The 16,319-nt window shown below is 44.2% G+C and overlaps 2 protein-coding genes across 2 annotated transcripts; both read left to right on the top strand.

Annotated features, from left to right (window-relative positions):
- The first annotated feature begins 6,267 nt into the window (after nucleotides 1-6,267).
- On the top strand, nucleotides 6,268-9,062 carry LOC123103205 (macrophage migration inhibitory factor homolog). Its single transcript, XM_044524719.1, has 3 exons — nucleotides 6,268-6,523; nucleotides 8,329-8,529; nucleotides 8,796-9,062. The coding sequence occupies exons 1-3, from the start codon at nucleotides 6,413-6,415 to the stop codon at nucleotides 8,829-8,831; spliced, it is 348 nt and encodes a 115-aa protein (XP_044380654.1). The 5' UTR covers nucleotides 6,268-6,412; the 3' UTR covers nucleotides 8,832-9,062.
- A 4,832-nt stretch (nucleotides 9,063-13,894) lies between these two features.
- LOC123103204 (PRA1 family protein B2-like) lies at nucleotides 13,895-14,818 on the top strand. The gene has a single exon (XM_044524718.1). It carries the CDS (start codon nucleotides 13,948-13,950, stop codon nucleotides 14,626-14,628), a length of 681 nt encoding a protein of 226 aa, XP_044380653.1. The 5' UTR covers nucleotides 13,895-13,947; the 3' UTR covers nucleotides 14,629-14,818.
- Nucleotides 14,819-16,319: the final 1,501 nt, after the last annotated feature.

Raw genomic sequence — 16,319 nt, 5'->3', positions numbered from 1 at the left:
GTTTATAGAAAGACTTAACTGAAAATAACCCATTTGGTTCTAAACCCCAGATTGGGGTGTCCGTTTCATCTACTGGAGGGTGTTGCTTGACCATACAGACAAGCTGATCCCAGCGTTTCATCCCAAGATGGTTAACACACCTCCTAAATGTTAGTTTCAGCTCATTCCCGTCCCAAACCTGGGCTACAGTGTTGTCAGTCTGGTTACAGATGCAAAATAAGTCCCAGAACTGCACCTTGAGGGAACAATCCCCTATCCACACATCATGCTAAAAACTAATGAGTTTCCCATTTCCCAATTTCCAGGTATAAAAAGTTTTTGCAGCTGCCAGCGCCCAAGTAGTGCTCTTCCAGAAGGTAGAGCCCCCTTCACTTTTAGCCCAAAGGAGGTTAGGAGAATTAACACGATATTTATAAAGCAGAAGCTTAGACCAATCTGAATCAGGGTTATTAAAAAATATTTTTCCCCCAAGAAGCTAGTAAGGCCATATTATATTCTTTAATATTGGGAACCCCCAAACCTCCATATTCTTTCCTTCTAGTAATTAATCCCCAATTAGCTAGGTGGTACTTGTGTTGATCTCCCAGATTTCCCAAAAAGAAATGAGCCATCTGGGAGTTAATTGCATTAATTGCCCACTTAGGAAATTTGATCACAGACAACAAGTAAGCAGGGATACTGATCACACAAGCACAAAGTAGAATAATTTTTCCTCTATAAGTGAGGTATCTCCCCAGCCAGCCAGAGATCCCTTTAATGATTCTATCAATGATAGGCTGAATATCTTCTCTTTTTAAATTATCATAGTGCAGAGGCACTCCTAAGTACTTAATAGGAAAAGAACCATTCTTACAGCAAAAAATTTGAGCAAATTCCTTAGCATTTGCATCATCCATATTTATAGTCATGAGATCACTTTTATGGAAGTTGATTTTCATTCCAGACAGATTTTCAAAGCATGACAGAAGCCATTTAAAATTTCTTGCTTTATGGACAGATTTTTCCAAGAAGAGTATGGTGTCATCTGCATATTGCAGACTAACCACACCTCCAGGGATCACATGGGGCAGAAGCCCAGAAATTAGACTGTGCGAAGCAGCTTTCTTGAGCATTTTGGTAAAAACAATAGCAACTAGATTAAACAACAGGGGAGAGTGTGGATCCTCTTGTTTGAGGCCTTTTCCTCCTACAAAGTAGGGACCTGTTGTATCATTAATCCTCACACTGAAAGTGCTATTAACAAGAGTGCTTTTAATCCAAGAAATCCATTTTGAGCGAAAACCCCTCGAATGAAGCATGTCAAACAAAAACTCCCAACTAACTCTGGCACAGGCCTTCTCATAATCTAATTTGAGAACTAAGCCTTGCGATCCTGATTTTTTAATTTCATGGATCACTTCATGTGCCATCACCACACTCTCTAGTATGTATCTCCCCTTAATGAATGCAGTTTGATTAGAAGAAATCAATCTGCGCCCAACAGGGGAGACCCTATTGATCATGGCCTTAGAAAAAATCTTAATCCCACAGTTACTCAGACTAATAGGGCGAAACTTCTTCATCTCCCTGGCATCAACTTCTTTAGGAATGAGCACAATCAGAGCAAAGTTTAATCATTGTAAATCCAGTTTTCCTACTTCAAAGTCTCTCACCAGGGCCATAAAGTCATTTTTAATCACATCCCAAAAGGTTTGATAAAACAAGAAAGATAATCCATCCGGGCTAGGGGCAACATGGGCATAAGACCCAAATATTGCCTCTTTAATCTCCTCTTCAGAAAAGTTTTTCTGCAAGAGGTCGTTATCTTCCTGAGTAACTAACTCATTTTCCTCCCAAAAGGAAGGACCAAGACAGATATTATGCTTGTTTTCAAAACAAAACAAGTTTTTATAGTAGGTAGTATGTTTCCTTTATATTCCTCTAAAGAAACCAGTTGGTGGTGATGGTTCTCTCACCTTGGATGATATCAATCTGCTATCAATGGCTGAGATTGAGCTTTGATTGCTCACCACCCGCTTAAATTTATTTTGTAAAAACACCTCCATCTTCCTTGAATTGTCCGATACACCAGGCGGCATCTCAAATCAATTCAAATAATAGGTCTTGTAAACATGTATTCTTTCCTGTCCATGAAATGTATTGCTTTGGACTTAAAAAAATAGTATTGTTGTTGTTGTAAAATATTTAGATTGGAAACTTGAAACTTATATGTGTTAAATTGTGTCAGAAAAGTAATCCAGAAAATTATTACAGTTTTGCTTTATTTTATGCATATACTATAAAGGAAAATACTCTCATCCGATTCGTTTTCTTAGGCCCATCTCAAAAAAATTGCATACCGAGGTACTCCCTCCGTAAACTAATATAAGAGTGTTTAGATCACTACTTTAGTGATCTAAACGCTCTTATATTAGTTTACAGAGGGAGTAGAATTTTTCGCAATCCACAAAAAAGTAAGAGTTTTTCATAAATCCTGAACCAACAAATGCAGTTGTTAGGACGACATGCTAGCTGACGGAGCTGACAAGTCAGATGCATGTTCATTAGGGGCATATCAAATGATGCCATTGTTTAGTTTTTACATCAAATTCAGCCAAATTCTATGAATTATGCTAGTATTTAATGAACAAGTATGGTAGATGCACCACACTAAACTGAGGGCCTCTTTGATTTAAAGGATATTCATATGAATTTTAAAGGATTGAAATCCTCGGGATTTTTATCTATGTTGGCCGTTTGATTTGTAGGATGAATCATATATGATTTATTTCCAGGATTCATTTGTATATATTCCATAGAATTCTATCATCCACTCAAAACTCTGGGGAAGAATCCTTTATTTTTTGTGAGATGCAGTCAAGCAAACCAAAATCATGTAGGATTAAAAAAGGCATGCCATTTTTAGTCCTATTGTTCTTCCTATTCATGCGTTCCTTAAATCATGTGAATCTTTTTTTAGCGGGAAATCATGTGAATCAAAGAAACCCTTACAATCATATCAGATATAAGCCCAACGAACATAAGTCTAAGTTGGCCCTCTACTTAGTTTTCATGTTGTCCGGACGAATGGGTTTGCCTTGTCAATTTTAGCACAAATGGTCATACATAAGGGGTAAAATGTGAATTCACAAATAAAATAAAGAGGTAAAACGTGGCATTTTCTTTGAAAATAGTATAATATGCTGGCACGAGATCTTTGCTATGAGGTAAAAAGTAAATTTTACTCTTACAGTAATTTTGAATATTATGCATATACTATAAAAATAACACGATGGTTTTAGCCAAATATCAAAGACAATGTGACATGTTGAAAGCATCACTCTTTTAATTAGGGAGTAGTGTGGTTTCTTACTTTGTTTGTAGCAACACACGTGTACTATGTTTGTTCTTTGTAGTTTGACATTAGGACTTAGTTTTCTCTTTTTAGGAAAAGATCCTTAGGACTTAGTTTTAATTAACGAAAAGAAAGTGTTAGTGTCACAAGCTTGTTTCAGAGGATCAGGTTAGTAAAAGGGAGCATTTTTTTTGCCACTCTAAATTTTACCAATTTTTCTTATGCCACTCTAGATTTTGACATTTCACTTTTGCCACTCTTAGCTTTTGACAATTATCACAATTGCCATTCCGTGGCAAAAAGAAAATAAAATTATTTTACTTTTGTCACTCTTAGCATTTGAAAATGTATCACAATTGCCACTCTGAAATTTTAATTTTGCCACGGAATGACAATTGTGATAATTTGTCAAAAACTAATAGTGCATTTGAAAATGTATCACAATTGCCACGAAATGGCAATTGTGATAATTGTCAAAAGCTGATAGTGGCAAAAGAGAAATGACAGAGTCTAGACTCACATATGGAGAATTGGCATAAGATAGAGTGGTAAAAACAATTTTTTCCCTTAGTCACACATTGGTATGTTGCATATGTAAGAAAAATAGCATCGTTGGACAATATTTTATTTAAAAAAACAAATGTAAGACGTTTAGGTTTAAGTAGACATTAATTATCCTATTTAATAAAAAAATCTTTTATTTTTTTGACACACACACATGGTCAACCGGTTCTAGGAACGAGTGGTCAGGGTTTTGTCCTTCCTCGCCAAGGTCGATTGAGGTCTCCAACTCTCCATTACACACTTCCCCACCCATTCACCAAGGCGCAGACAGGGGAGAAGAAGAAGCGGAGGAGGAGGAAGATGCCTTGCCTGAACGTGTCGACAAACCATGTTTTCGTTTGGTAGAAGTAGGACCAGAGTACCAATTTTTCTACAACCATCTTCGATTTTTTGCTGGAACCAATGAATTTTTTTGCTACCATGTCTTTTTGTTTGATGGAACCAGTGTACTACATTTTGCTATCACCGTTTTGAGTTTTGCTACTATTAGCATGGTCAATTGGTACATCCTTTTTTCACGACGCGCTGAGTTTTGCTTCTTGCTGGAACCAGCTTCAAGCCGGTATGGAAGAATAAGCTTTCATCCTGGGGAGAAAAAGTTTCAACCGGCTGTGGAAAAGCTTCATTCGGCTTGAGGAAAAGCTTCAAGTGCCACGAGAAAAAAGTGTCCACCGCAGCAAAAAAAGTTTCAATGCTGAAAAAAGCTTCAACTGAACCCAGTGTTTTTTTTGCTGGAACCAATTTCTTCATGAGGCGAGGCATGTTTTTTGAATTTTTTTTGCTGCATTTGTGTTTTTTGCTGGAACCATCAACTGATTTTGCTACAACGACCTTTTGATTTTGCTGGAATCGCGAAGCGGAGCTGAGACCAGATTTACCAATTGATTTTTGCTGCAACCATCAAATCTGCGAGCGGCTCCATGGCGAGCCGGCGAGCGACACCAACGAGCCGGCGAACGGTCGCCACAGAGCTTCAAGGGGGAGGCCAGGGGAGGGGACGGGGAAGCAGGAGGGTGAGGACTGTTGCAGGAAGGAGACGCGAGGTGGGGGGTGGGGGTGAGGGGGTGGAATCCTGTGGTCTGGGACCCGCGTATCGTGTGGCTGGGGAGCCGACCGGTCGAAATTTCGGCCGGTGCGCCGGCGCCTAGCAGTCGCCTATTTTATTTTAAAAACAAATATAAGACGTTTAGGTTTAAGTAGACATTAATTATCATATTTAATCAAAAAAATCTTTTATTTTTTGACACACACACGCATAGGGTCGACCGGTCGAGGAACGAGTGGTCAGGGTTTTGTCCTTTCTCGCCAAGGTCGACTGAGGTCTCCAACTCTCCATTACACACTTCCTCACCCATCCACCAAGGCGCAGACAGGGGAGAAGAAGAAGCGGAGGACGAAGATGCCTTGCCTAAACGTGTCGACGAACCATGTTTTTGTTTGGTAGAAGGAGGACCAGAGTACCAATTTTGCTACAACCATCTTCGATTTTTTGCTGGAACCAATGAATTTTTTTTGCTACCATGTCTTTTTGTTTGATGGAACCAGTGTACTACTTTTTGCTACCACCGTTTCGAGTTTTGCTACTATTAGCATGGTCAATTGGTACATCCTTTTTTCACGACGCGCTGAGTTTTGCTTCTTGCTGGAACCAGCTTCAAGCCGGTATGGAAGAATAAGCTTCCATCCTGGGGAGAAAAGGCTTCAACCGGCTGTGGAAAAGCTTCATTCGGCTTGAGGAAAAGTTTCAAGTGCCACGAGAAAAAAAATTCCACCGCAGGAAAAAAGTTTCAATGCTGAAAAAAGCTTCAACTGAAGCCAGTGTTTTTCTTTTTTGCTAGAACCAATTTCTTCATGAGGCGAGGCATGTCTTTTGATTTTTTTTGTTGCATTTGTGTTTTTTGCTGGAACCATCAACTGATTTTGCTACAACGACCTTTTGATTTTGCTGGAATCGCGAAGCGGAGCTAGGACCAGATTTATCAATTGATTTTTGCTGCAACCATCAAATCTGCGAGCGGTTCCATGATGAGCCGGCGAGCGGCCCGGCGAGCGACATCAACAAGCCGGCGAGCGGTCGCCACATAGCTTCAAGGGGGAGGCCATGGGAGGGGGACGGGGAAGCAGGAGAGTGGGGACTGTTGCAGGAAGGAGACGCGAGGTGGGGGTGGGGAAGGGGGTGGAATCCTGTGGTCTGGGACTCGCGTATCACGTGGCTGGGGCCGATCGGCCGAAATTTTGGCCGGTGCGCCGGCGCCTAGCATTCGCCTATTTTATTTAAAAAACAAATGTAAGACGTTTAGGTTTAAGTAGACATTAATTATCATATTTAATAAAAAAATCTTTTATTTTTTGACACACACACGCATAGGGTCGACCGGTTGAGGAACGAGTGGTCAGGGTTTTGTCCTTCCTCGCCAAGGTCAACTGAGGTCTCCAACTCTCCATTACACACTTCCCCACCCATCCACCGAGGCGCAGACAGGGGAGAAGAAGAAGAAGCGGAGGAGGAGGAAGATGCCTTGCCTGAACGTGTCGACGAACGTGAACCTGGAGGGGGTGGACACCTCCGCCGTCCTCGCCGACGCCTCCAGCACCGTCGCAACCATCATCGGCAAGCCGGAGAACGTACGCTCCTTGCCCCATCTCCCCCCTTTCCTCAACATCCCGCCTTGCCTAGGCCATCTTCCCTCTTCTCGCGGCGTCCGTATCTCCATGTCGATCCATACAGGCGTGGCCGTCCCCTGGATTCCGTCCGTCTCTTAGGTCTGGCCCTTCAATCTGTTAGGGTTTTGGGGAGTCGATTCGATGCTGGGGGTTTGTTCCCCTTCCTTTGGGCGGCTATTCATGTTTGCTTTGCCCTGGAAGATCTTTGTCCCACGACTGCTGAAATTGTGGATACGGGGTTTTGATCTGTAGGTTTGTATGACATTTTCATGTGTGGAGCAAGTTCAAGGTTGTGATCTGGGGTTATGTCCAGTTTAGGACTGTGTTTCTTATGGTCATGTGTTTGTTTGTTGGTGAATGTAGACCACACAGACGAAAAAATCAGTTTCTTGTCAAATAAACTTTGCAGTTTTATTTACTACCTTTGTTCCTATATGTGAGACGTTTTGGCAGTTTAAATTGAACTGCCAAAACATCTTATATTTAGGAGCAGATTAGCATGCACGTGAAAATTGAAAACTTGGACTGAACCTGAACTGAATCAAGGTTCGATTTCTTGATGTTTGGTGGTCAAGTCGTTGTCTTCTTGGTTTGGATATTTTTTCGAATCAGTTACTCCCTCCGATCCGAATTAATTGACGCAGCCTCTATAGAATGTCCATTTTACATTGTCTGCGTCAATTAATTCGGATTGGAGGGAGTAGCATTTTTATATTTCTTAGCCTCAATATGATAAGCATGAAGGGTGTTTGATGTGCTATGACATGAATATGCTGAAACTTGAAATGGATGGGCAAGTTACTTGGTAAAGGGATGAATAGAACCAATCTGTCTCTCTACAGAAGCAAATCAGACAATGAACATGCTCGACATCTTTAATATTTATTACGGATTTCTCTGTAAACATAGCATAAGATGGGGAACTTTCAGAGTACCATGGAGCATGGAGTTTGTGTGTATCTTTCTCTCAAAAGAACTTTGAAACCTTCATATTTTCCATTTTTCTTGGTCATTGCAACACCAAAATGAGTTGATTAGGAGGTTATGATTAGTGTCTATTGCAAGTCTAGAGTGAAAACACTTTATTCTGTTTTAGAGATTTTGCTTTGGGAGGCAATATCTGAAAGTCTTTCCAGAAATACATGTTTACTTGTTTTGCTTGTCTTTCGAATGTAGAGGTATTTCACATCAACAAGATATGGCTGTTTTCTTCGTGTTCCTCTATAATTGCTAATTCAGAACCTCATGTATTGGAAAATTATAAAATATATGCACAGTACCATTAATCTGACGTAAATCTGGACTGCTCATGTTTAACTATTCAGAACTTTATTTGCTTATGTTTTTAGAGAAATACAGGTCATTTCCTTGATTCTCAAGTTCTTTTCTAAATATACTGGAGTATTATTTTGGAAAGCTAACTGTACTTAGGTTAGTTGTTTTTAAGTGTAGAAATACATCAATTTTAACAGAAAAATGGCTCCAATAGCTACTTCTGTTGATATATCAGAGATAATTAAGATCAAAATGACTTGCCTGGTTATTTATATTTATGATACTGAAGCCAATTATAATGAAGCTCTTAGTTGGTGTTTCATTCTGTAGATTTGGAGATATGATATGATTGTATACAATGTCAGACACTCGAACTACTGGAAATTAGGCTGTGATAGTTTTCTGGTTTTTAGCTGACCGGGTAGCGGGTATACCAAAGTTCTTTCTCACCGTCTTTATCATTCAGATACTAACTTGAGTGCTTCCAACAGTATGTGATGGTTGTTCTCAAGGGTTCAGTGCCCATGGCGTTCGGAGGTACCCAGGAGCCTGCAGCCTACGGTGAGCTGGTTTCCATCGGAGGGCTGAACCCTGATGTGAACAAGAAGCTGAGTGCCGGCATTGCTTCCATCCTGGAGTCAAAGCTGTCCATCCCCAAGTCCCGCTTCTACCTCAAGTTCCATGATTCAAAGGCAAGCAGATATTATTTCCTGTCGACCGCTCATTCATGGGTCTTCATCAGGCATCATCATGTTCTCATTGCAATTCTGCTGTTTGTTAGGCCCATCCTGCACAAGAACATGCTCAATGTTTGCATGCTTTGCATCAAGAGTAGATCATGTAAATGTCCATCTGTCGTTTGAACTCGTAGTGTCATGTTAGCTTCCACAGTGGCTTCCTTTCTATGCTAGATGCTAATTATATGAACTCCAATTAAGCCTTTTTCTTTACCATGCAGCGCTCGGACTTTGGGTGGAACGGATCGACCTTTTAGACGCCTCATATGGCGTGGAGTCCTGTATGAACTTCAGAGTTCCTAATATTCTGTCCATTGCCTATTTAAGGAGAAACCGCTGCAGTAAGACGTCATGTCAGTTTAATGGCCAGTGTTTATGAGTGCTGGAGTACTTGTGTGATCTAGTTGGTTTGGTTTCGGACTTGCCATGGCAAGGAAATGTTGCAACTGCTCGGTTCGATTCGTAATCATGAATCCTTTCTGGTGTCCTCTGTGTTTGTCCAATTGTGCTGGTTGTTGAGTTCCAGTGATTTGCTGCATGAACTAAAATTTAGGATTTGCGTTAGGTGCCACCCTCCAACTGTGGAGTACATGCCCTTGGAGGAAATAGGCTCTGTTTTTCTTCGACTTAGCTGCTTTTGATATGCAAATTTGCTTGATTGGGTGTTTGTTTTCCTTTAAAGAGGTTGCACGCTGCAAATATGTCATGGCTGAGGACCAAATATGTCATCTTTACGGAACTCTATTCCTGGTCTGCATCACTACATACAACCTCTAGAAAGGAATTCTATTCTCCTCTCCTCTGCCCCTGTTGGATATGTGAGAGGTGCTTGTTGTGCCCTTGTGTATAGCAGTGTTAGGGCATCTCCAACGCTAACCCGTAAACCGGACATCGTATCCGCCCGCGGATAGGACCATTCTGCTGTCACGGATGCGGGCTGGCCATCCAAAGCTAGCAGCATGCATTTCAAATCGTGTTTTGACAAATTTTATCAAACACGATAGAATTCATCAAAATTCAGATAGAAAATAGGACAAGTCTTTATTCTTATAAAAAGTAGAGTTGGTGATGATGGTGTGCTTGTCATCCTGCAATATAGGTCGCCCGATCTATATCTAACGGGTAGGAAGGAAACTATTACAATTTCTCTACTCTTATAAAAAACAGAGTTGGTGATGATGGTGTGTCTGCCATCCTGCAATATAGGCCGTCCGATTTATATCTGACGGATAGGAAGGAAACTATGACAATTTTGCAAAAAGATACCCACACCCCTATCCACATTTGCAAATAAGTCTTTTCCTCGTTCATCATTTTTTCTCACAAGATAAACTACTCATACAAATGCATCTTGATGTTCCGTGCAGCGCACGGGCATCTTGCTAGTACTCTTATAAAAAGCAGAGCTGGTGATGATGGTGTGTCTGTCATCCTGCAATATAGGTCGCCCGATCTATATCTAACGGGTAGGAAGGAAACTATGACAATTTACCCGCACTTCTCTCCACATTTGTAGATACGGCTTTTCCTTGTTCATCTTTTTCTCTCATAAGATAAACTACTCATACAAATGCATCTTCATGTTCCATGCAACGCACGGGCATCTTGCTAGTCATCCATAAATACACATGCAAATATGTCTAGTACAACAGTAGTTCCAATCAGTGGCGGAGCCAGGAAAATCCAATGAGGATGGCCAAACGTTGCTAAACCTAGTTGAGGAGGGCCAGTCCATTAAAATACTCTGTTTTAACAGCAAAAAGTTATGTGTTTACACTAGTATTAGTCTTAAACCAGCGGACATTAGGGGGTTAGGGCCCTGCTGGTCCCCCTGTCTCCGCCACTGGTTCCAATTCAACCGGGTGTTAGACAAGTTTTTCATGGATAGATCAAATTCAACGATACTAACTCCAGTTCTGGCACATGTTGTCCCACACATATTGTCCCTTGAGATTCATCCAACAATTCATGTGTGTGAATTGTCTGCCCTTTGACCCGTAGTACACTACGGCAGCGCGTGCAAGCTACACAACGTATAGAGCAACAATGAATGAATGAACCAATCAACATATAGAGCAAGAAAATCAAAACTTACAATCTCCATGGTTGTCGCGCGCAATGGCCACATTGCCGGCAATCAACTGCGACATAATACTTTATGGCAGAGTTCTGGATGGTCTACCATCGATAGGCTAACGACTTCACATTTCGTTCATGGATGATTTGTATGTCACAGGGCACAAATGTGCTTTTGCGCATGAAACGAACCATGCACGTGCTGCCAAAGAACCTCCTTCTGCTCCTGCCTATGAAGTCCACAGATACGCCTAAACCATACATCACACAACAACTCATTCACCATGTCGAGTACCCCGCCATCGTTCTTGCTCTAAAACAACGACATGGAGTTCGAAAATAAGCTCAATGGCATTTGACCAAACACATGTCATGCGTGGTGTCAGCCATGGTTGTCGTTGTCGACAGGGGGACAGAGGTACATGGCTACGAATAGATCATGGGTGGACGACGCTGTAGTACAAGGCGAGCGGGCTTGTGGGTGGTAGTTGCGGACACCTGGTAATCCCTGTGTGGCAGTCGGAGAGGTACATCGGTGGCGTCGGAGGAGGAGGACGCAGATGCAAAGCAAGGGGGCAGGGGCGGAGTGGAAGAGAATGGGACCGAGATAGGGGTTTCAGTGGGTCGGGGCTGTCGGAGTCCTACATGGCAGTGGTCCGGACTCCCGTAACGCCCCTTGGTTTGCTCCCAATTTGAGGGAAAAATCACGTCTAGCCCGGTCGACAGACTGATACAGGCCCGCGTTGGATGGCAAAACACATCCATACCGCACGGTCCAGACGGATGCGGGCAGTTTGATGGTCCACTCTGAAGATACCCTTAGGCCTGCTGTTTCCTTAATGAAGTTTGGCGTTCTAGCGTCGGGGAACATGCCGCCGACATTCTCGAGCCACATCTTCGAGTGTGGGTCCGTCCCTTTTGACTTTCTTAGTTTTTACAGGTTTTTGCTTTCCTTAGATTTTGTTTTCCTGGTGGCATGTTGTAACAAAGGTCTCTCTGTCACCTCCCTACCTCGACAACATTCGGTCTGGCGTCGGGGAAGGGCATGTGAAGGTAGGTGTTGTAGGATTTTGTTGGTTCTCTTTGGATCTTGACAGTTGATGTGTCAATTAAGAGAAACAGTTGGTTGGCTCTTGATACAGCGATTTGGACCCACTCTTTCGATTTGTTCTGCAACATGGCTTGCTTCATCCAACCCTCTAGACAGTTGTTCAAAAATTGTAAAACTGCATTGCGTAGGGTAATGTCACAACTAATGTTTTTTCTCTTTTACTATGATTATTGTGTCTTCAAAGACTGACATGACGATGATGTTTACGGGTGTCTTCTTTTTATTGTTGGTTCAGTGCATATTTTAATTTGTGACGAACGGCGTACCATCGAACAAGAAGAAAACCAATTTTGTTTTATTTATGATTTTGTGTCTTGATGTATTCCACTTGTACAACGGTGGAGCCAGCACACAAGCGTTGGGTTCAAGTGAACCCAACAACTTTTTCTACGTACCTGCGTGTAGTGCATGTTTGGTTCACCTGAACCTAGTAAAAAATCATGCCTGACCCCAATAACGTGAGGTGGTCATGTGAATAGCGTAAGCAAAGGGCCCAAAAGCTCACGGGTCATCAATGTCTAGGCGCCCAGCTGGCCAGGCCTAAACCGTGATTAGTCACGTAGTCTGTACTCACATTTTGTATACGTATATGCACGCACGCACGCAGCCACACGCCTCCTCGGGACTCGGGTCGTCATCTGTTCGTTTTCCAATTCGCATCTCTCCTCTAGTCTATTCGTGTTCCTCGGCGGCGTCTCGGCCGCCGCACACCAGCAGCAGGCAGGCTGCTACAGATCCACAGCGGCAACAGTCTTAGGGGTGTTTGTTTTCAGGGACTTTTTTGTGTAGGGGCTAGAAAAAGTCTTTTTTAGAGACTTTTTTATCAAACGGGAAGGACTTTTTAGGGACTAAACTAGGCATTTGAGACTAAATGAAGAAGACTCTCAAGGAGAGTCTTTTTGGAACTTTTTAGGACTTTTTCAACAATGCCCCTCCATGCATCTATTGGCCCGCCACCCCATGGTGTTGTTTGATTGTTATTTTTCTATATACTAGGGGCAACATGGTCATTTAATAACCTCTAGGAAGGGACTAAGGACTTTTTAGTCTCTGGAAACAAACATGGAGGAACTTTTTAGGGACTAGGGACTTTTTAGTTGGGACTAGAAAAAGTCCTAGGACTAGAGAACCAAACACCACCTTAACCCAAAATTTCAGGTAATTAGAATACATTGCCACATCTCCTCATCTTCTCTCTCTTATGTATGTTCTATCTAGCCTACTAACTTAGGGTAATAGTGATTTTTTTGCCCTAGTTTTTTATTTGTTTTTCTTCATGGACTTTGATTGATCAAGGCTATGAAGCGGTATTACTCAAAGAGAACTCGGACACAAATCCAGAATGATACATGCACATCAAGGTCACACAGTAGACAGGCAAAGTACATCAAATGTTACTACAACTAGTCTTCCGAAGCCCACTATAGACAACGAAATTAATTTAGATGAGTTGCCTTATGAACCAGCTGATCGAAAGATAATTTCAGAGTATAAAAGAAATCCAAAGATGCAAGATGAGATTAGGCATAGATATTTAACAAGGAAACCTTACAGGCCATCGTCTAATTTTGATTACTTGTAGAGAAAGGTTGGAGAGACTCAACGTAGAATTAATCCAGATTAGTTTGATGAATATGGTCGTTGGCTTGAGCATAGTGCCAAGTTGCATAAGGCCTTTTGTTTGTGTTGATACCTTTTTAGAGATTACAATGAAGAACAAACTAGGAGTGATGCATTTGTAATTAATGGTTGGAAAAAAGAGAGTCAAATTCTCATAAAGAGAATGAGCGAACCCAATGAACAAATTTTCTGGCTCCGGCCCTGCACTTGTATGGACCGTTTTTTTTCTTGACAATTATTTTTTTATTAAGAAAAATACCATCTTTACCTACCGGAGTGGTAAGTTGACCAGTCTTGTATTTCACCAGCAATCTCAAACTGATGCCTAGTCTAGCCAAACTACTTATCAGCGTTTACAAATTCAGCTTGAATGTATATCTACCAGTTCAGGTCAAATTAGGAGACAGAAATGTCAACTCGGAGAGAGAGAGAGAGACCAGGCTGACCGTTGACCTTTGCTTGTTAACAGAGAGGGAAACGCGCGCCATCGTTCGTCGCTCCTAAACATTCTTCTCTCCCAGATAAAGAAAACATTATTCTCTACGGTGGTGGCATCCACCGACGCCATGGCCGCGGCTTCTCCTCCCCTCCTCCCCGTCTCCGTTATCCCGGCGGCCACCGCCGCGACCGCCACCATCGTCCTCCCCGCCCCGGACACCTCCTCGGCGGCCAACCAGCGCGCCTATCTCGCCCGCCTCCTCGACTCCGCCAAGCGCTCCCTCTCCGGCGCGCGCCCGTGGGCCGAGCTCCTCGACCGCGCGGCGCTCAGCCGCCCGGACTCCCTCGCCGACGCCACCGCCCGCGTCCGCAGGAACCTCGCCTACTTCCGCGTCAACTACGCCCTCCTCGTCGCGCTCTCCCTCGCCGCCTCCCTCCTGGCGCACCCGTTCGCGCTCGCCGCCCTGCTCGCGCTCCTCGCCGCCTGGTGCGCGCTCTACCTCCTCCGCCCCGCCGACGCGCCCCCGCTGGCGGCCTTTGGGAAGACCTTCTCCGAGAGGGAGACGCTGGGCGGGCTCTTGGCGGCGTCGGCGTTCGTCGTCTTCGTGACCTCCGTCGGGTCCATCGTCTTCTCCGCCCTCGCGGCCGGCGCCGTGCTCGCCTGCGCGCACGGCGCGTTCCGGGTGCCCGAGGAACAGCTCTTCCTCGACGACGACCTGCAGCCTGGCGCTGGAGGAAGAGCGGGCTCCTCCGTCGACCTGCTCTCCTTCTTCACCAACGCCGCGGGAGGAGGAGGCGGGCGCGGCTGAGGCGCCCCACGTCATGCCGTCGACTGATTCATTCTTGAGAAATACACGAGACACCATATGTGTTGCTAGTTAGCTACACCTACATACACTAAATGAATTTTTTAATTGCATTTAGGATTTTATACGATTCAAAATATTTTTATAGGAAATTTGGAGAAACAAAACATTCATGAATTATTTGTTTGTGGATTGTTCGATGCCTAGAATTGAATTATATATGGTTTTTTTCTAAGAATTTATTTGCATTGTGTTTCTAGGAAATGTTTCATCTATTCAAAACTCATGAAATGAATTATTGGTTTCTCATCTGGGGTAAGGGAATCTCGGGAATCTCCAAGGGCGACACTTGAACCGCCTGCATACACGTTCGGACTGCGTTGTTCAGACCAGGAAAAACATATCCAACATGGTCTTGTATAGAGCGGCCGGGACGTGTTTTCTTTCGCAAATCGGAGGCAAACATGTAGGGCTTTGTGGGCGTCCGGACAGTTGCCACGCCCGCTTCTGACCGCCCTGCCCACCCAAACTCGCTCCCTCACCTCTCTTGCACTTTCCATCCCACGCGTCACGCCGCTTGCCGCATTGCATTCATGCCAGCCTAGAGCATGCAGCAGCCAGCATTGATGCCCATGATTTTGACCGAAAGGGAGGGCGGCGCAGACGGACGCAACCTCTCATTGGCAGCATTGAACGGGCGCGCCGGCCGAGGGTGTCGGCCGCTGCTCGCCCGGTTGAACACGCCTCCTTGCAGCATTTAAACGCCCGCAGACTGCCCGCCTTCCTCCATTAAGCCCTGCACCTGTGCTGGGAAACCTACTCCGGACAAACGTCTGTTCCCCCTCCCACCCGGTATTTAAATGATGGCAGACGTCGGGTAAAAATCACACCACACTTCGCTCTTCTTCCTTGCACTCAATTTTCTCCACAAGCTCCATGGCATCCGGCGAGCACGAAGCCGAGTTGTCCTGCATACAAGCTGTCTAGGTGGCCCGTCGAGCCTACCAGATACGAGCTGGGCAACTCTTTGCTCTGCCTCCATCGACGGTCCAGGCGGCTGGAGGCCAGCTCGCGAAGGCAGAAACTTCAAGCCGACATGTCCATGAGCAACTCACCGCTCCAAGCCAGCTCACCGAGGAGTGGCGTGTTGCTCTAGGCCGACAAGCGGTGGACCACGACGACACAACCTCCTGTGCTGCTGCTACTCGCGCCATCCGCCGTCAACGTGTCCGTGACTACGCCCTGCTGGGAGAGGTCGGCGACGACGCGGCGTCCAGCACGTCAGCGCCCACCGAGGTCATCGAAAAGAAGTAGAACACGGAGGTGTCGTGGGAGTAAGTCTGACAATAGAATAGGGGGTACGTAGGAGGAGGCAAGATCCTAGCTACGGCGAGGTTATGCACGCAAGGTTTACGAGTTCAGGTCCTTCTCGAAGGAAATAACAGCCCTACGTCTCGGTGCCCGGAGGCTTGGTCGACTGGATTATGCGTGAGTTACAGGGGGTGCGAACCCTTATGCCAGAGGAGGGGTGGCTTATATAGAATGCGCCAGGATCCCAGCCATCCCATGTTACACAGGGTCCAATGTACATTAAGACAGGGCGTTACTGGTAGCGCCAGTTATAAAGAGCTATAAATGATCTTTAAGACTATAGAGTGAACACCTAACCGTTGCCATCCTGAGTGACTTTAGGC

The sequence above is a fragment of the Triticum aestivum genome, chromosome 5A, assembly GCF_018294505.1.
Source record: "Triticum aestivum cultivar Chinese Spring chromosome 5A, IWGSC CS RefSeq v2.1, whole genome shotgun sequence".
Lineage (NCBI taxonomy): Eukaryota > Viridiplantae > Streptophyta > Magnoliopsida > Poales > Poaceae > Triticum > Triticum aestivum.
Note: the sequence above shows the minus strand (reverse complement) of the source record. Positions and strands in the feature narration are given on the sequence as shown.

Excerpts from the sequence above, each read along its gene's own strand:
- LOC123103205 (XM_044524719.1), top strand. The coding sequence starts at position 6,413 with ATGCCTTGCCTGAACGTGTCGACGAACGTGAACCTGGAGGGGGTGGAC. Across the intron at positions 6,524-8,328 it reads TCATCGGCAAGCCGGAGAAC|TATGTGATGGTTGTTCTCAA; the intron begins GTACGCTCCTTG and ends TGCTTCCAACAG. Across the intron at positions 8,530-8,795 it reads TCAAGTTCCATGATTCAAAG|CGCTCGGACTTTGGGTGGAA; the intron begins GCAAGCAGATAT and ends TTTACCATGCAG.
- LOC123103204 (XM_044524718.1), top strand. The coding sequence starts at position 13,948 with ATGGCCGCGGCTTCTCCTCCCCTCCTCCCCGTCTCCGTTATCCCGGCG.